We start from the raw sequence: 21,952 nt of genomic DNA, 5'->3' as shown, positions 1-21,952 counted from the left end.
GCTTCTGAGACTGACGCGCTGTCCACTCTACAAACATAGGCTACTCTGGGGATTTGCCTATGGTTAAATTAAAGAACTCTACGGAAAATATATAGTAATATATAATAAGAAAATACTGTCTTGGAAGTGACGGATAACTTTTTCTATATTCCTCGTTTTGAATTATACACAAAGTAACTTTGAGGGGGCACACAGAAGTTTCCAGCTGTCTTCTGTCCGGAACGAAGTATCACGCCGAAGAATTGATGGAGATTTTGCGAATTGAAAAATTCTCTGGACAACTGCATTTGCTTTGCACAGGATAATACAGTTTTACAGAGGCAGGTTATACAGTTACGACCTGGTTTACAGCCTGATGCCATTGGAAAACCTATAGTCAATAACTTTTTTTATTCTGTAGTTCTTCAGAAAACCATCTATGTACTGGTGCTTTAAAGAACCCAGCACACTGGTCTGAAGATCATATCATGTAACAAAGAAACGATTAATCTCAAGGGGATCATACAGGCAAAATGGTTCTTAATAAGAAAAAGTTTTTTTTCTGAACAATTGAAGAACCTAAGATCCTATGGCGTGAAGCAGAGGAGAAGAGGACAGAACATTGTTTTCCACGTGATTTTATATTTAGGAGTGATTACACCATTATCATCATCATCATCACAGACTGGATGTAAAGATGACAAGCGTCTGGTTTGCTCTGCTGGGCTTCTTGTGGAGCGCATATTTGGCAGGTAGTTCTGTACTGGACGGCTCTGAGCTTCAGCCCAACTTTATACATCGGAGGTTACGGAATCAAGAGAAGAGAGAGATGCAGAAAGAGATTCTGTCCATACTGGGACTGAACCACAGACCCAGACCTCATCTGAACAGCGGCAAATATAATTCAGCACCCCTCTTCATGCTGGATCTGTACAACAGCATGTCCACTGAAGAGAAGAGCGACGTGGATCAGTACAGATCACTGTTTACCACCACACGACCCGCTTTAGCTTCACTTCACGACACCGAGTTCCTGCACGACGCGGACATGGTCATGAGTTTTGTCAATTTGGGTAAGACGAACTTCTATATTTCCTTCACGCTTGGATCTAATTTGTTAGAGATGATGCGCAAGGATACGGGTCGCACTACAAACCCAATCCGATGCTGTGCAGTCAATGATATATATACAGATTAATTTCCTCCACAAAGTAATTCAAAATTTTAAGATCGCAAGCACTTCTCAGGCAAACATTTCGACAAGAGGTTCGTGGTTTCAAATGATAGGCTGAAACAATATATTGATTATTAAATGAGCTATATGGTTATTCTGCTTGGACACCTGTGTGAACTTGAGGACCACTGACTTTAAACATCCAGTACAAATTGTCATTCATAATGGCTCAGAAGTGTATTTTGTAAGTGTAGCCTATGACATTCAAATTTCAGTGTGGGACTAGGTGAACAAACATCTTTGTCTTTATTTTAAGCAGGATATCTACTTTTTAAAACATTTAAAGGTGGACAAACGTATTTTTGTGAAACATTTTGCTTGAACGTTCTTCTGCTGTTGTATTTGATATGTTGTTATCTAATGCAATGACATTTACACATTTTTAAGTGTGAAATATGCACTTTTTGTGTCCACTGCATTTGTAAATATTTTGCTTGCAAATTCATTTTATAAAATAAACCTTTTAATTAATCGTATATCCAAAAATGATAGAATTACCCTCATTAGCGTACTTAACAAATGTATGTTTTCTGATATATTGCCTTCAAAACCTTCAAAAACTCTAAGATTTAAAACTAACTTCAAACTGAAAACCTTAAAATGTTCTAGTCAGGCTTTCTCAAGTCAATTTCAAAGTTTGTCTTGACAAACTTTTTTTAATCTAGTTTATTTTATTATGCCGCCTGGAGTGAAAATTTAGATTTTGTCTCAGGTTTTTCTGTGGTATTGTTTACTGTAGCTTGCTGAATTAAGGCAGTTTCATTTTGTATCTATTATAACTACACGGAACATTAATTAGAGTGCACATTGTATTGTCAAGCACTTTGATATTTTGCTTATGTACCACGGTAAGTGAAGTACCTTGGAGGAGTATCATAATCATCTGTAGCAGATGAATCATGGTGCAGATTTTTGTAAGGTTTTTTAGCCCTTCAACACTTTCTAACTGACATCCATCAAGCTCATAGTGACCCTGAGCACAGTGTCAGACCACAAGTCTGTTTATGCTCAGGGATTCTGTGTGGTTTGCTTCAGTAAACACAGACCTCATTAATGGAGGGAGTATTCGCATCCAAGATTCACTTGTTTATGTGAACTTCCCTCTATCGGGGCCAGGAGTTGCCCAATTAAGTTAATTATAACAATAAAAAAACTCTTCTGGCTATACTCACTGCAGCTATGGGCCAATTGTTGGGTCAGTTGCCAGAGATGCACTTGTGTGAGTTGCGCAATTAGTTGTTGATTGGATTCATTTCAGAGCTCATTTCTGTCTGGTTTATAAGGCAATACATTTTTTTTTCTTGATTCATTAGCGGTCTTCTGCAGTCAGTTGAACACTTGATGGACACATGTCATTGACTGACGTGTTGGCAATATTTTCAGAAATAAGCAGAATACCACATAATCTAACCACAGTGTGTTACCCGAGACAGGCTTGAAATGGCTTTTCATAATTGCAGTGTGTCAGTGACTCGGTCAGTTATTGGATATTTTGCATTAGTATTTTAATACGGTTTTGTTCTGGACTCTTGCAACGTAAGTCATATTATTTGTTTTGGATGACTTGCCTATGACTCAAGTGTTATTTCTTCTCTGGTCATTTGCGGCAGTCATCTGTCTTGAACACCTATGACTAGTCTCCAAATATAGCTGAAAAGGGAAGCATTGGTTTGGGATACAGAAAGCGACCAGTACTGCAACTCATCCAGAAATAGCCAGGCTTGTCAAAAACATTTGGATAGTCAATGCATGCTATGTGAGTCATCTTATGACTGGAGAGTAGTGCAGATTTTCTTTTTATGGTGTGGCTTTATGAGTAGTCAGGACTTCTGCCTCAAAGAGAAACTGTATGTTGTATGCCATTATTACATACATATTCAACCCCAAAAATATTACTGTCATTCTGACCCAAATGTGTCAGTTCTGTCACAATTTACTCTCCTTCATTTACTCACATCATTCTAACCCCAAATGACTGTTTTCTGTGGAGCTCAATGTTAGGCAGGATGTTTACACTCTTTTTTATATACACTGAAAGCATACTATGACCTTTTACAAATATTTGAAAAAAAGCTTCTTAAACGTAGTCCATAAGACTCATGCGCTATATTGCTTTATGGTGGTTTTCGATGCTTTACAATAACTTTGTGTAAGGAACAGAAAGAAAATTAAATCATTATTCACTTATCCCTATCCCTCCAATGTAGCACTTAAATCTCAGACAAATCTCTAAAACTTGATTTATTATAATAAATGCAATGTGATTTGAGAGCAGATGTTCACTGAAGTTAAACTTTGAGTTTGACAGTATTGCGTTTGACAGATTCAGGAGCGTCCAATGCTCTTGATGTCAATCCCAATTTTTCCAGACCAGTCTTGCTGTGTTTACAGAAGGGTAGAGGATACCCTAAGCTTTTCTTGGCACAGAGAATTTTGAGGAAACTCCCATCTCTTGTTTGCGCTTGTAATATTGTGTTTGTCTTTTTTTTTTTTTTTGGATAAGAGGGATCTTCCAGTAATCCAGGGAAAATCCATGGGGGAAAAAAAAAACATTTCTGTTTTCTCTCCTTTGGTCCATGCTTTTTTCCACCTGGATCTTTTGTGTTCACTCACATTTCCTCCTATAACTCTCTCATACAAACAAATACGCATTTCAAACTCATTCTTTTCCACGGCACACGTCTTAACTATAGAGACAAGCTGTCATTTCCCCACTTAGCAAAGTCAACAGCCACCCAGGAGAGCAGAGGAGAGCTTCGCTTTAGGCCTGTAAAGTAGTAAAAGTGACCCACACATAGAGTTTTAGGGGGTTTCTTGGGAGCTTAACAAGGTCTAGACAATCCTTGCTTCTTATAACTGTATGAATCCTGTATTTCACAATGCACTTTCATTTCACTCTTCCACTCTTAATAACGTCACTGTGCTGAGCTCCAAATCTGGGCTGAGCTGTTTGTTTTGCACCACAATGTTTCTAAACCCACATTTTATCACATAATTAGTTTGCCGGAATCAATCAATGAATTGTTTGATCTTGGCAGGTTATGCGCTACATAGATGACCCCTTCTGAAAGACCGCCTGTGGCTCACGGACACAGGAGGGCTGTATCACTTGTAGTCTGCATGCGGGCGTTAACATGGAAATTAAGGAAGGAATTTGAGTTATGCATTAGCCCCGTAAAGAAGGAAAAGGATTTTCTCATGGGTGACTCAGCAGACTGATAAGAACTGTTGAAAACACACAGCAAATGAGACTACTGGCCAGACACAAATCTGCACACTTTTTTGCACTGACTTTGAAGTAAAATTGTCAAGTCTGTGGGATGGATTTAGTGTGGCAAAATGGGTTAAATGGAATTGCACTTTCATTAGCAAATTTACATGTAGTAATTTATCTAAAACTTTCATCCAAAGTGACTCAAATATGGTAGCTGAGAACATTAGCAAATTACCAAGTCATTGTGAAATTGACAGTGACCTATTTACTTTCTCAGTGCATGTACCTGGTCTTTATGTGCACAATTGATTGGTGAATGCTATTCTACCCATCACAATATGATAACTTGTTTTGCCATTGAAAAACATTCTTAGCCTTCTAATATTTCTCTGTCATATAGAGCCCACCATCATCCAATCAATTCCCCATAGATCAAATCCCTCTCTAAAGTTTTTCTTTTTGAATAGTGTGATTCACTGCCATATATCTTTACAGAAGTAAAATGGGTTGTGAGCAGAGTTTCAGCGTTATATTGTTAACTTTAAAGCTGCAGTATGGAAGATTTTTTATATATTTTTTTGTTAAAAATGAACAAACATCAATTAAGCAATTGCGTAAAAACAATTAGTGTCTCCTTGAATTACCCCGATTGTAAGTTTATGATGACTTTATAATAATTTGAGCTGTCTGGCTGGATTTTGTGGGCAGTATTGGAGAAAGTTACTTTTAAAAGTATTTTAAAAGCATTACAATATTGTGTTACTCCCTAAAAAAGTAACTTATTGGGCCCTATCTTGCACCCAGCGCAATTGACTTTGTACACCGACGCATGTATCATTCCTATTTTGCACCCGCGCACAGCGGACTTTTCCCTCCACAGACGCACGTCGGTAAATTAGGGAATGAACTTGCGCTCGCGGGGGGGCGGTTCAGCGCAAAGAGGAGGCGTGTTCCGGCGCAAAACTCCCCTGGTGCTATTTTCCAGTTTTAGAAAGCAATTGCGCCACTGACCAGGAAAAAAACAGTCTAAAGACAGTGGTATTTTAAGGGCGCGTGCTTGGCCATAATGTAGTGTGTTAACGCGCATCCACTTTGATTCTCTAATATAAACAGACGCAGCAGTTTTCATTTTTGCAAATCATACATTATTACAAGGAAAAATATTAACACACGAGGGAAATCATTGTTGTGTCCGTGAAGATGTGGAAAAAGATCTATCTAGATAAAAAATAAAAAATCTAGATTAGGCTACACATTTACCCAAATTATACGCCTGTTTAACCGAAGCTAATTTGGGTGGGTTTCTCCCATCATCCCCAATGTCACTTCTCTGTGTTTTACGGTCCTGACGAGAACGTCGGTCTGTTTGGCTGTGAAATGCTCCTGGCGTGCGCCGGCAAATCCGCCGTTATAATAGCAATCCGCCATGGAACAAGCGCGCCTGCTCTTAAAGGGAATGTGAGAGGACGCTCTGATTGGTTTATTTCACGTTACGCCCAAACCACACCTATGAATAGTGAAGCTACTTCAGACCAACCCCTTTTAGATTTGCGCCAGGCGCAATAGTCATTTATCCCGCCGGGAAAATAGCAACAGCGCCGGGATCCGCCCACAAAGTTACTTGTGCTTTGCGCTTTGACACTTGCGTTTCAGATCGTTAAAATAGGGCCCATTGTGTCACTATAGTTACTTTTTATAGATAGTAATGCATTACGTTACTTGGAATGGATAGGCCTCAGGCTGAAGGAAAGGCAAGTTCACACCTGAACAATAGAGGGCGCAACTAAAAAAAAATCTTTCAGCTGTGCTGACATTCTGGATTGTAGAAGAATAGGATGCAGGAGTAGAAACTTCAAAACTCTGGGTACTTCTCAATATCCCTCCTCTCTCCTCTCTCCTCCCTCCTCCATCCTATGACCCGTAAATCGATCGAGCTCAGTCGTCTTGAAGGAAATCTCAATTCTCTAATTGCACCGCGAGGAGGCGAGGATCGAGGAGTGAGGAGGCTTCCAGAGGAGCTATGAGCGAGGATACACAGGTGTATCCTATGCGGGAGTGTTTTATTGACTAAACGTGACGCACGTGTAAATTCTCCTCCCCCTTCGCATCGGTCACAATAATTTTATAGTTATATAATTTTATTGCAGTTTATATAAACTGCACATCTCACATATTTCAACAGGGTATCAGGGGGTGGAGCTGAGACGCGAGGAAAGAAAGCGAGGAAAGGAAACGAGGATGCACAGATAAGAATTGAGAAGAACCCACTGGCTGCGTTTAACTCCACTTTTAGACATACACTCGTGAACTTCTCTAAGCACTTGCCCTCGGAGGAATCCTTACCACCATTTTGAAGTGCATTCAACTTCGTCAAGTGGGCGAGGGAAGTTTATTTGAGCAGACCCTCGACCCCTCGATTTTGACCGTGACCACAATGCAACACTGTTCTGACGCCACAGCTTATCGCGCTTAATTTAGCCCCACCCCACACAACTCTGGTGTATGATGGAGTTTATTTTTACATTTAACCCCATAGTACTTGTAGCTGACTGTTTCTTACAAAGTTATAAGTTACTGTAGCGCATTTTTGTTCGTGTGATTTTTTTATTTATTTTTTACCGGTAATATACTTTCTCCAACATACAGGCCTATAGAATGGTGCATAAATGAAATTCATAAGGAACATTTTTTTTTACATAATCGGCTCCATTGCGAATTCCAGTGAACAAGGGCTTCAGGCGTTCCATTTAAACATATTGCAAGGGTTCTGCCAGTAGTGCATGGGCTCTCGTGCAACTAAAACAATTATGGACTACCGAGTGAAGGAGACGGAGAGTTAGCGACTAAAATGCAGCTTCTTCAGCAAAAAAAAAAAGAAACAAAAATGTGAAGTTTAAATAAAGTCACATTTGCTTATTCGTCTGGTTCAATTGGATCATCAAAAATCAGCAGCAAAGACATTGGTTAATAAAGTGACATTAAATACATAAAGTATTTAATATACATATATTTGTATTCTTTAACATTTAATTATTGCAGGTTTGGGTAATATTCTGAGTTTGCTTTATTCTGTTTTTATTCATTTTGAGAAATGATTCACATTTAGTCTAGAATATTTTTGAGAAAAAAAATATTATTTAAAAATATATATAAAGATGGGATTTGTTTTGATCAATTGTGCATTACATTTTTTTTAGGTAAAAAATAAGTTATTACTTTTTGATGAAAGATTACAAAGACAGGTTTTTTTTTTCCTTTATAAAAACATGACATGATAAACATGGGAATGTGTATTGATAAAGTAAACAGACTTTAAGCAGTTTATTTATGCATGCCAAGAAGGTTGTAGTTACAATACTTGTCTTTAAAACACACACACACACACACACACACACACACACACACACACACACACACACACACACACACACACACACACACACACACACACACACACACACACACACACACACACACAAAAGCATTTTGCAGAGAATTTGTCCACATGGACCTTTCTTACATTAAAAACACTGGTTTCTTAGTTTTGTTGCATTTAAAAAATATATATTTGAATGAACAAAATGGCTTTTGCTTTTCCTCTCTCTTAGCCTGGGGCCAGATCCCCTCGTTCTCTGAACTAAACATTTTTGGACCGTGATTATCTGGCAAAGAATGTGAGTTTTAATCTCGGTTAAACAGACGCGCTGAAGTTGATGATCGTGAGGTCAGGAGATAAGCTTCTTTCAGGGAACGTCCTCTTTGCTTCAGTCTTAGCTGTGAAGTCCCGATGCTATCTCTGCGTCTCACGCCATAGCCGTCAGACATGCCTTCACGGCCACCGGTTCCTGCGATCAGTCCTGAGGAATGTGCCGTTCTCTGCAGGTAGCTGCTGTCTTTGACTGAAGCATCTCATGTTATCAGGGATCATATTGAATGAGGAATGAATAAGGATCTCAGAACAATAAAACTTGCCGTGCCGTGCCGTTGCCTCTGGCTGTGAATCTGTCAGATAACAGGGCGTTTGTTAAACCGATGGATAGGGATGTGAGAAGATACCACAGAACCAACATCTGATTATGTGATAAATCACTTGTCAGATGGATCACATCCATGTAGCCATTTAAAAGTGTCACGCCAACATCCGAGTTAACCACAGAAGAAATAAGGGGTCACCCCTTGCTTATTCCTCCAAACCAAATGTGTGGTTTTCACTATAGCGTGCCGATGGCCTGACGTCAAACACTTATAAAGCCGAGGCTTGAACCAAGTCTGTGCTTGAAAGTGAAAAAAGTTCAAGTTAGAGATGTGTGGACAGGAGAGTGTGACCTCCCTGACAATCCTCCTGGGTTAACCTTTGACCCCCAGATGAGGTCACAGCTTAGCCGTCACCACTGGGTTCAGACCCACAGGTATGCAACATTTGTTACCATATGATGTTAAGTAATAGAATTATATTATTCTGGGTAGATGTGATATTTAATGCAAGCAAATAAAAACTAAACTGAGACTAAGGCAGATATTGACGGATGTTTTGTACCTGTGGCTGTCAGTTGGTAAAAAAAGAAAAAAGAAAATATTTTGTACAAATTAGACAATATAGAACCAATAACACTGTTACATGCTAAATGGACTTATCATATTATTATTATTTTGTTTTCAATGTTAATGAACATTCGATTTTTAGATTTACTGAAGAAAATGCGAGTGGTGAGTGGTGCTCATAAATGTTTAAAATCACTTAGAAAAGCAATAGCACACTTCTCCTATGGGCTATCTGGGTTTCGTGTTGGTTTAGTTCTGTTTCCTGTGTTTTCAGTTGGTTGCCTATCAGTTGGTTATTCATTTTTTTAATTATCAGTTACACCTGTTGTTCATTTCATTGATTGGTTTGTTATTTGTATTTAAGCCTGGTTTCTTTCAGTTTTTTGTCAGTTCTCGTGATTTTATGGTTGTTCTGTTCCTATTTCACAGTACATCATATAAAAAACAGAATTTATGTATATAACTATGACAAATATTGATATTCAGCATAATTGAATTATATAATTATTATATTATTCACATAAATGTAATGGTCTCTTTATTTAATTAAATGTTATTTTGTATTAATTAAATATTATTATTATTTATTTAAATTAAGCATTTAAAACATTTTACAATAGTAATTTCTGGAATTTATTATAAACAAATCCATTTGAACTATTTACAAATAATATGTTGTTAATTTAACATACAGTATGTACACATTCACTTGTATGCCTAATATACTAAATAACTAATATGTAAAGAACTTAATGTATTTTTTTTTTTTTTAAATGGGCAGTCTTTGCAGTTTCTGCAATTTGGCTCTTTAAAAAAATAATAATAATTGTATATGTTTTTTTTTTTTTCCGTTGGATACCATCTACATTGAAACTAAATAAATCATGCCAAAGGTTAGTGTGCAAATGGTAGCTCAGGTAGGTCAAAAACACACGAGGAGAAGCGTTAGGATAATACAACATCAGTAATCACAGACATTCACATTCGGATGGGATTAGATTTCTCTAAGGATCGTTGAGTTTGCCGAAAAACTGTAGGTAATTTGCCCTGGCATTTATACAGAGGTTGTGTGAGGAAAACACAGACTTGGCAGATTCGGATGGGATTAAAATCGCAAAGTGTGTCTATGAAAGATGATTTTCTTGAATGACCCCCTGGAAAACTAGTCTCTATTCTGTAGCTGAAGCCTGGAAGAGTTTGGTTCATGTTGTCGAGAATACTCGGTTTTCAGTGCTTCAAAAAAACTTTGCATGCACTTTAAAAAGGTCAAAGACTTGTGCTGAAATTGAATATTTTGAATAACTGACGCCATCATTACTGTCCGTATCACTGTGTGTCAATTTAAATATCGTAATGGCCATTTTGTCTCTGACACGCACTGTAAGCGGTAGACCAATCATAACAGACTGAGCCGTCTGACCAACCAGTAGGCTCACGGAAAGGAGGTGTTTAGAGAGACTGAATCTTGGAACAAACTGTTTTCAGACTCTTTGAGAAATAAGGTGAACCTTTAAAATAGCACAATATGGGCACTTTAAAACAATTTAGTTCCTGTATTTTTAAACAAATTGACCCAATTCTGGAAGAAACCGATCCCTCACTGACAATATAAACACACACTCTCCACCCGTGGCGGAATGTCACCCAGTGCCCTCCTCAAGTGAATAGGAAATGCGTGAGCGCTCTAGATTTATGGTTCCACTGCTTTCTTCAGGCAGTAATGAATGTGTGTTCATTTAATGGTCAGTAGCACAATGAAGTGTCTCGTGGTGTGCTGAATCAGTCATCTAAAGAGGTTATACTGTCAAAACTTTTAATAACAATCAGACACAGAGTGAAAAAAAAAAAAGAAACATGAAAAGCATGTTAAAGGATTAGTTTAGATAAGACCCTTATTCCTCGGCTGGGATCGTGTAGAGCCCTTTGAAGCTGCATTGAAACTGGAATTTGGACCTTCAACCCGTTGATAAGTCCAATATATGGAGAAAAATCCTGAAATGTTTTCCTCCAAAACCTTAATTTATTTTCGACTGAAGAAAGAAATACATGAATATCTTGGATGACGTGGGGGTGAATTATCAAGAAATTTGAATTCCGAATTGAACTAATCTTTTAAGTCCAAAGTATGTTTTCGCGCATACAGATAGCATACGTGCACATTTGAAAACACAGCCTTTCAAAGTATGCTTCATTTGATAGTGAGAACAAATGCACTCGACACATGCACACTAGAAAGATCCTTGTCCAGTGCCTGCACTATTTCTGTCCAAAAGTTATGACCGATGAAATTGTCCTCACACAAGCACTATTGTTTTTGCTGTCTCCATTAGTTTTTTGTTGTTCTTGTTCTGTCTCCTCCGTTTCTTTTTTGACTTTGAAACAACAGCCTGGGCCAATGATGCCGACTTGTTGATAAAATAATTAGGGTAAAACAATTCTAAACGCATGTGAGAGATGCACATACAAATGACCAGTATAGCGCTAGGGTCCGCATACAAGTGCGCGTGACATAATTTTTGTCATTCGTACTGTAAGCATGCAACACAATTTTTCTAATGCGTACACACACTCAAAACCAATGTTACAATACTCATGGAGCAGAAACAACGCAACCTCTGCATCTTTTTTTCAGGCCTTTCCTATTAGGTCTCTCCAGCTTTTGGGTCATAAAGCTCTTGCCTGATCATAACCCTTCTTTTCCCAGTGATATTCCTCTGACCTTTTCTCTTTTGGAACGTCTCTCATACATCTCTCTTTCAAAAGTCTTTCTTCAAATCTCCCTCTTGTCTTGCTCACTCTCTCTCCTATCACATCATGAGTGTACTTTATGCACAAAAATAGAGCGAGGTCCAACTAAAGATATACCGTACTTAAGTACATTTGATTGTGCTAAAGTGGAACTGTTGCAAGTATACTTTAGGTACACTTTAAATATCTTGCATTTAAATTATACAGTGATAGCACTATCCTTACTCATAGTGATATTAAACACATACTGTATTAGGCTTAATATTAATAAATGTGCAATAAATAAAATAAAGTTTAATTATAATATTTATATCAGTACGTCTCAAGCGATATTTTAAAATATGTTAATGGATTTGTAGTATACTTAGTATGAAATAAATGTATTTTAAATACATTTTGGCATAGTTTTTTTCACTAGGTTTTTTTCTTTTTTACTTTCTTAAGCTTAACTTTCACTTAAGTTTAAAAAACTTTAATATATTGTTTATATATATATATATATATATATATATATGATCAACATTTTTAAATGAGTACTTTTTTATTTTTCTATTGTTTTTAATTTGATTATGCTGTTCGCAATGCTTCATGAGATTGTAAGTTATCTCACTAAAGCCATTGTGTACATAGTTTTGTTTAGCTTTTATTTGCTTCAATTCAAAGTTGGCAATGTTGTGATACACATTATAGCTGGTTAGTTTTGTTTCATATAATGCTTAAACAAAGACTTTTTGAATTCCCTATTGGAGGAATTAAAGGTGCACTTGGTAACTTTTTCAACTTAATAAATCCGTTTAGAAATCATTTGGATGGTTAAATAATCTGTTCTGGTGAGAATGGTTACTTTCCCCGCTCCCTCCAGCGTTCCCAGGTGGAAAACCAGCCTTGCAACATTGGGACTAACGTCCCGGTAAATTAAAAATAGGAAGTCTCGTGAGAAGCGAGAAAGAGCGAGAAACACAAACTGCTTTACGGAATACAAAATGTACATGTCAATGTTAAATGATACTGTGTATGATGTATTACCCACCTCGGTAGACATGCTCCACACGATAAAGTTGGTGTGTCTGGGACTCATTTGTTCACCACACCGGCTCCGACCATAACAAAAGCACATGATCAGCGGTAGAAAGGGGGAGGAGTGCGCCGGCGCGCCACAAGTGACTTTACGACAGTGATGTGAAAAATATACGCACTGCAGCTGTAGGGGGAGCTCGTTGAGAAAATCAGCAAAGCTGATTAAAAAAACCTTAAAAAACTCACTCTGGCGGGCTTAGCATATTTTAAACTTTGTTGTGACGTGTGAAAGGGTCAATTGACAATGAGATCAGTTATCGGGTTAGACTTAGAATATGTCAGAGTTTCCAGGAGGAAGAAATCTATGGAGGTGGATGTCAGAGGATACACACAGTGACAGAGAGAGAGAGAGAGAAAGAGAGAGAGACTTTGACTGTTGTACTTTCTGCTCTGGAATGCAAGCCACCAATATTTTGACTTCTCCTTTGGAAACAGCTGCGTTTCCTTTTTCAAAGATATTTTTTCCTTATTTATCAGATCCCTTAGGGGAGATCCATCTCTACTGTCTGACACAGACTTCCTCCTCTAAATCTGTGTCTCTGGCCAGCCCTGAGCTCACACACACCTGCTGCAGCACACACAGATGGCTCTAACAGGTCTCCCTGCTTGGCATGCTCACACAGACACAGACACACAGGTAGCCACAGTTGCAGGAGACACCGCACACAATACCTTAATACGCACCATATCTCATCTGTACCAAATATGTACCAAATTAGGCATTTCGACCCCATAACTGACCCCCTAACTGAAAAGAAAATCGCCACCTAGGGTACCAAAATGACTAGAAATGGCCCTGTTCTGGGGTTACTGTCGGTTGCCTAACCCTAACCTCTCAATTGAGGGTGGGCAGTATAATTATATTAAATTAGAAACCAGTACAAAATTTTCAATTGGTTGATTTTTTTTATATACCAATCTTTGTAAGTTAAATTGACTGTCAGAAAAATGCAGTCGAATCTTGCTAAACTGCAGGATGTGATTATGCAAATTTCCATAATTTGTGAGACAATGCTTTCTGTGTTTTCACTGTCATATGGTAGGGTATAACCGAATCTCCTGATCAAAACACATGCGCAGAAGATGCAGAAACAAGCAATATCATGTAATAATATGCATATTTAAAATATCGCTATGACCAACATTAAACAGCATATAAATAAAAACTACCTATAATGTTACTGAATGAAATGTTGACCCAGGACGAGGTATAGGACTGTGCAAGCATTAGGGCAAGGACTCGATCCACTCCATCTTTGTTTTGATCATCGTTTTGAATCTTATCTGGATGTAGGCTTTGATAAAAAGGGATCATCTTTTTGCTCAAAATGTTGCTTTTTATGAAACTTACTCACATTCTTAGACACATAAGTTGTTCCTTCTTATTTCTCATAGTCTCAAAATGTACAGTTTCTGAGTGATTTCAAAGTGTTGATAAAAAAAAGAATACAAGCTAGAATATTTGTATGTTTTTTTTTAAGCAGAGGGTCTGTTTCTTTCTTTTTTCTATTCAGAAACCCTTGTTATGAGTGACACCGATAGCTGTTAAATGAACTGCTCCAATATACTCTCTGCATAGTTATTTTTCATTCTTCACATAGAAGTTTAAAGAAGTTGGAAATACTTGAAATTGGTTTCAAGATTGTGAAATGTCACTGGTATCTAAAATGTTGGTATTCTAACAACCTTAATTTGATCAAAGAATAGTTAAATTACTCATATCGTCATATCAGATTTTGGTCATATTTACCATACCTGCTCTCAGTAAATAAATTAAATGTCAGATCATGTTGATTGTTAAGAAAATGTGTGCTATTACTTTTACAACTTCTTTTACCTGCCAGATGATAAAGCCATTGCTGCAGTTTATTTGACGGATTTATTGGATATCAAAATGTTTTTTGTTACATCTTTAAAAAAAAAAAAATGATTTGAAATTATGATTACTTATATTGCATTTATTTCCCCATTTTCTGCAACTGGATATCTAAAACTAAAATAAAATGGACAGATTTTTGTTTATGTTTTGATAACATTATTTATCTCCAAGAAAATAAGTCCAAGCATCTTTGTTGTGTCATTCTTAGACTGTGAGTGTTGAGGCCTGCGCTCTAGTAACGCTATTCGGATATCTCCTTTTGTGAGGTTGTCAAAGCACAGAGTACCATTAGTCTATCCAAAATGTTTTGTCAGCTGTTCTCATGGATTATGCCTTTATTAATGTTTCTATATGCCGAAAAGAAGGAAAGAATGGGACTGTTTATTTTCCAGACCATTTCCTCCATTTTATGGAATTTCCTCCTTATACAAAAAAGACATTATAATATTTGTTGACAGGTCGTTGGCTTGTGTCGGCACTCAAGTGAAAATGGATTTGTTTTACGCCTGTTAAAGACAGAACAGCTGACTCTTGTAATGTCTGTTAGCCGTTGCCCTACACATATGCATATTGCAGAACACAAAGCAAACAATTCTCCTCAAAGCAAGTTAACCTGACTGTGCCTGAACTGTCGAACAAACACACACACACACACACACACACACACACACACACACACACACACACACACACACACACACACAATTCCTCTCTATTCTGTATAATTCTCTTACTGACACGCAGGTATGGCCATCTGACTGCTGCCATTCACTGTGGAGACGATCCGCTTGTCTGATGTCCTAGTGTCTTCAGACATCTTTTAACAGTCATAATTATCACAAATTACTGCTGTTCTCTAAATACCCTGCAACTACAGAGCAATGGTGACAGATTTCATTTCTTCCTGCATGAAACTTCAGAGCAGTCAGATGAAGATTTGGTCCAGCACACTATACAAATATATTTTCCTAAAGGTCGCTATACCACAAAATAAAACTGACAGGGTGATTTAATGCAAAATAAACCTGACAGTCCCTGACGTGAAGCAGAGAATATATTATAAGGCAACTTGCCAAATAAATTTGAGGGTACATTATTTTATTATGTGAGAATAAAGAGGGTGTGAAGTGATTCGAGAGACATGAAACTAGTGCAGTTATACAGGAAATGACTTGCTTGGGACATCAGTCATTGACCAACAAATTATTCCTGAGAGACGTTTTATGATCTTAATTAACTATGATCAGTTAGTGGAGGCCAATTTGCAATACATGCAATATCATTTTACATTCCTTGATGTTCTTCATATCTGAAGTAAGAGCGAAAAACCTCATGATGAAATGTATGTTGCTGTAATTCATCATGAGGTTTTTCGGTCTCACTTTAGATTAGGGTCCAATTCTAACTTTGAACTAACTATTAACTATGACTTTTGCCTCAATAAACTCCTAATTACTGCTTATTAATAGTTAGTAAGGTTGTAATGGTTAAATGTATGTATTGGGTAAGATTATGTAGAATATGGTCATGCAGAATCAGGCATTAAATGTGCTTTATAAGTACTAATAAACAGCCAAAATCATAGTAATATGCCTGCTAATAAGCAACTGGTTAATCGTGAGAATTGGACCCTCAACTAAAGTGTTACCGGTTTTTCTTAATGAAAGAATATTATTACTTTTAACTTAACATAAACTATTGTACTGTATACAATGTATACCAACTACAATGTGTGAGTGTGATAATTTTCCTAAAGATCTTTATGACCTTCTCATCTCATGGTTTGCCATAAACTACTGCACCTCTTGCTGACCTTTGCTCAGAGCTCTGACTCCTGTAGTGGCGCCTTTGATGCTTTGTGTGGGTCAGAGACCTAGATCAGAGTATAGGAAATGCCCAGGGAATGCTGTGTCAAACCCCTGCCATCTCCCAGCTGCCCGAATAAAACCCCATGACCAGCAAGACTTTTGGGAGGCTGTAATTTACCTACATGCAGTTACTATTTCAAAACTACACACTATTGGAATTTTATTAACCAAGCATTAGTCCCTGGGTTAGTAAATAATCTCGGGGTACGTTTCTCTAAAGCATAATTTGCAAACTATGGTTGCAAATGTCATCATTAGCATAGTAGTTAAACGCTTTGTGTCTCTCAAAACCATAGTTTCAGTTGTGACTAGCTAGTTCATTTGTCCAACAATGCATTTTACTATGGGCTGAAATTTAACATTTGCGATTTAACACTGTAAACCCAGGGTTAACATTTGGACAAGACATTGAACAAGTAGTTTTAATTGTTTAATTAGCCATTTTCACACATTAAACCCAGTAAATTGCTGTGAAAAATGCTGATTTGCCTTTTCTGGTAAATACGCACCTCTGCTGTTCACACAAGCAGGAACTTTCAATCTTTTATCGTTAAGATACCACTCACACATTCGTGCCAAAATCCTGGAAAACTGTCGATCCCTGGCAATCTTTAAGCATTTTGCTGTTTTCGTCATCCACTCAAATGAGGAGAAACATTTTAGTTGCATCTAAATTATTAACTAAATTGCACTATTTCTTGGCTTTCTGCGTGACTGGTGTTTCTGTAAGCAGTGCAGAGTAACATCAAGGTTACTAATGTAACCCCCATTCCTTGAAGAAGGGAACTGAGACGTTACGTCAGAATGACTGACGAATTGGGATCTCGCCTGATCCCTGAAGTGGCTGGTGGGAACCGACATATCCAGGCTGAGGTCTCAGAATTAAGGTGAGAGTTGGCACACTTCGTTGTACAGAAAATGTAGTCTGAACAGTAAAGTCAGATCAATAATATTGTTAAAATGTAAGTGTCCCCAACTAAGTAAGCCAGAATGGCAAGGAACCAAAACTCCACCAGTACAAAAAAGAAAAAGAAAAACAGTACAAAAAACCTTTGGAGAACCCAGGCTCAGTCAGGGGACCAGTTCTCATCTGGCCATTGAAAGATAAATGGTTAAATAATATTCAGCGCTGAAAAGAAAACATGACTCTGATCGGGCATTTACGGAGGTCTTCTTGGTGAGAACAACACCAATCAATGAATAGGCTCCACATAAAAGCATAAGCACACCTCTTAGAGGGGACTCTAGCTGAAGTGATCGTGTCTACCACTCCCGGGGGTAGATGACTTCAGGATGGTTCCATCAAAGACCACATGTGGAGGTTACAGAGGTCTGAACGCGGGTGTCATATGGTGCCCCGTCCCAGACAAAGCAGGTACTTCCCCATCGTGAGGAACATACAACGGGAGCGTAGACCACCCTAGCGGTTGATGTACGCAATGGTCGATGTGTTGTCCGTCCGGACAAGTACATGTTTGTCCTGCAGCAATGGTCGGAATCGGTGCAGGACAAGGAATATTGCTAGCAACTTGAGACAATTGATATGCCACTGCTGTCGAGGTCCTGTCCAGGAACCCAAGGCTGCATGCCCGTTGCACACAAGCACCCCAGCCGGTGGTGGAGGTATCTGTTGAGACAACAGCATGCCTTGACACTTGTTCTATATGAACTCTTGGAAAAGCAAGGTCTGACCACCACGACTGAAAGTTTGTCAACAGGCCAGTGTGATTACCTCCCGGTGTGTGCCACGGTGCCATGCCCATCTTGGGATTCGGCCGTGTAACCAGTGCTGAAGCGGTGTGAAGCATGGCTGCAGATGCCATATGCCCTAGGAGCCTCTGAAACAGTTTGCTCTTTTACCGGTTGACCCGAAGCCCCAGATGGCTGAGGTGCTTGAGCACCAAGTCCCTGTGTTCGCACTACTGCCTTGTCCACTGAGTGGTCCAGGATGAGCCAGTCATTAAGGTAGTTGAGAATGCAAACACCGTGCTCCCTCAGGGGTGCGAGGGCCACCTCTGCGACCTTCATGAAGATGCGAGGCAACAGGGACAGACCAAAGGGTAGGACCTTGTACTGATATGCCCGTCCCTCGAACGCAAAGCTTAGGAACAGTCTGTGTCGAGGGAGAATCGAGACATGAAAGTATGCATCCTACAGGTCAATGAACCTGGGGGGACCCCGGGTGAACTGAATCGTATAGCCGAGTCTGATAGTCGAATGAGCCAGTGAGATGGGCTGGGAAGCGCTAGCCAGGCTTCCAGATGCCGTACAAACTGGGTCAGAGGGACTACTGATGTACCCTCAGTGGGGCAGCGTGGTGGAGCACAGGGGCCCGACCCAGAAGGCACAGCATCCCGGAGTGGGGACAGAGGGCCAGATGTACGTACATTTGCGAATGCAGCGTTAATAGCACCATGGCCAAGACGCAGAAAGTGCTTGATGTGAAACCGCAGTGTACTGTACGTGTTATGTACCAAACCTGCAGTTTATCAGGTAATCAGAGGCGGAGAATTTTCAGCACAAAATAGAGGCGCGCTTTCACCGGCTTTTTCTGTACATAATGCGGAGTACATAATTAGGTGCAGTTTACGCTTCCCCTCCCATCTCTTTATGTGACACTCACACTTTCCCCTTGACCATCCCATGAATGCATATGCATGACACGAAAAGCGCATTTTGCCATTTTCAGTTCCCGCGGCAGTCTTCACTTTCATCTCGGTGCGCCCTGTTCGTACATACCTCGCCATTGTTTTATGCGCACTTTGCGAAACAAATACGCCTGAAGTGGCCGCAAAAGCGTTAGTACATCTGGCCCAGAGTGTGCAGAGCAACACTTACCTGGCTCCACGATTTGGCAGGAGGATGAGAGTGGCAAGGCATAGCGTTGTTCTCTATAGGCATAGCAATTTCTCTTTGGAGAAATAGAGATTGCGGAAACTGCTCTATTGTTGAAATTTTGGGTACCACTGACTGTGAGGCCAGCGGTGGAACAGAAATTTGCCCTTCCGCCCAGCCCTCCTCTGGGGGAAGAGCAGTCCATCTGTCCATCTGCCGGGTCACCTGTCTCGTCCGCAGGAAGACGACAATGCCCGTCTCAGCCGGAGCTAAATCCTCCAAGCGGACAAGACAGGTGACCCGGCAGATGGACAGATGGACTGCTCTTCCCCCAGAGGAGGGCTGGGCGGAAGGGCAAATTTCTGTTCCACCGGAACAAATAAAATGTTGCCAGAATTAAATTAATGCTTGCAACATTTTATTTGTTGAACGGCAAAATGTAAGTGGAGGCACGGTTTTCCAATGAGCTTATGTTGGAAATGTTACAACTTCACATCCCAAAAGTTGCCATGCATAACTAATTTACTGGTAGTTCTCTATAGCTTCTGTTCACACATGATCTCTAAACGGTTAAAAAGCTATACAAAAGGATGTATGATTAAAAGTTTGTCTGTCTGTCTGTCTATCTATCTATTAAAATGACACCACATAAATTCCCTTTGGTGAGCTTCCCAAAACAAAAGACAAAAAAGAACATTTGACATCACTGATATTTTTAAATTAATTTCAATTCCCTTCAGAAGATCTTATGAATTTTTAATTCATGAGACAAGCAATGAGCCAATTTGTGATTGGTTTATGTTGCTAAACAACTCAAATTGCAGCACAGCATTTCATACTGTATTCCTGTGACACCACAATGCAGAGTTAACTGTGTTATGGAGTAGGCTTTATATGCAGGGTTATATGCAGTTTGGAAAAGAGTTTTGGTTGAGTGTCATGCACTTTTTTAAGAGTGTCAAAAACAAGTGCAGTCGTACAGATGACAAGCAAGTCACGGTAGCTTTTCATTACAGAAGTTGAAACAATTAGATTGTGGGGGAAGAGAATGTGAACGGGGATTCTGAAGATAATTACATAAACACAGATGGATTCTTCACATGCCTGGCTTTACAGCACATTTTATTGGTTAAACTGAAGGGGACAGCTTTCAAATCATCTGCATCTGAATGTTTCATGTGCTGCAGAGACGCAGGAAATAATTGCAGGCTTTGTGTACACTCAACTTTTTTTTTCTCACAAATTTGTGGTGACTGATTTTGGATTGGACAGAATAATTAAAAAGCTTTATATATAAATTATGCCTTAATCCTTAACAGAAACGTGTTGGTAGTGGCTTGTTTTGCACCAAAGTACTGCATGTATGAAGTGGATACTGTTTATATACATTGAAAGTGTCCATTATACAGTTTATCGTATACATTGAAAACCATCACATTTGTTAAGACCAGCAGGATTAGTTTAAGCGATCATGTGGCTTTACAGCTGTATTATTACAGTTTATAGTCATAAACAGACTTTAATGGGTCATTTACAACAATAACAACTAATTTCCATTTTTCCCTCTCCGCATTCACTTAAGTTGTATAGACTATTAACTTTATATAATTTAAAAACATAGAACTGGCAAATATACCGTCACTGTCCTGTAATGCTTGTAACATTGTTACTGTATTTCATGTCAAATTCTGGCGTTCTGAGATACTGGTTTGAGAAATGTATTAAAATCATTCAACCAGCTTTAAACTTACACAGTCAAACTTACACAGTTTCTATAGCATCTCCTGGATACTTCATAGAGCAAAGATTCTGCAATATAGGTCAATATGATGTGTAGGATTGACATCAGTAGCGCCCCCTTTGGTCTTGGAGGAAGTGCTTTTTTGTTGTTTATCTTAGTGGTTGTGGCATGGAGGAAAAAGTCAAGATGTGGTGAGGGAATCAAATGCAAATGACCACCGGACTACTTCAGAGGATGAGATGGAAAACATTTTAAGTGTGACTCGCATGTGACCACGGACCACACTGAAGCCTCGTTGCCCAGTCCATATAGCCGTATGCCATATGCCACTGTGATTGGCAAAAAAAAATAACAATAAAATCTGTCTGTCTTACTCTCTCTCCTCAGGTGTCTGTTTCTCTCTCACTTCTGCATGTTTTGAAGTTTTTCCATATCTTCTCTGTAGGTCACAGCCCACTTCTTTTTGTCCTGTGTGGGCTAATGACAATAGCACAGAAGGAAAGAAACAGATGTTATACAGGTGGAAATGGAGAATCAGCCCTAATTAAAATGACACAAAGCTTTATCCCAGACCCCTTTACCAACTTAACCATTTTACACTGTAACAAATGTCAGTACTTTTAACAAAAGACAGTATATGAATTAATTTTTAACAATTACTTTAATTCATGTATATTGGTATGTTAAGTTTGTTCCATTCAGAGGAGTGTTTCACGTAAAACAACCTAACTTACTGCTTAACCACCATAGTACAATGCATCATTTAAAAAAAATTTTTTTGAGATTGGTTCAACATTATATTGGCCTGTCGTTAATGACTCCATGCGCAGGTGGT

General features: G+C 38.8%; 1 protein-coding gene across 1 annotated transcript in view; it reads left to right on the top strand.

Moving 5' to 3' along the window:
• The window catches only part of bmp6 (bone morphogenetic protein 6), a 48,018-nt gene continuing 26,066 nt past the window's right edge, over positions 1-21,952 (top strand). The window contains exon 1 of the mRNA XM_079600940.1: positions 1-1,052. Within this exon, the coding sequence (XP_079457066.1) occupies positions 677-1,052 (376 nt within the window). The 5' untranslated portion in view covers positions 1-676. The remainder of the gene's footprint in view (positions 1,053-21,952) is intronic.

This window comes from Phoxinus phoxinus, assembly GCF_949152265.1.
Source record: "Phoxinus phoxinus genome assembly, chromosome: 24".
Lineage (NCBI taxonomy): Eukaryota > Metazoa > Chordata > Actinopteri > Cypriniformes > Leuciscidae > Phoxinus > Phoxinus phoxinus.
Note: the sequence above shows the minus strand (reverse complement) of the source record. Positions and strands in the feature narration are given on the sequence as shown.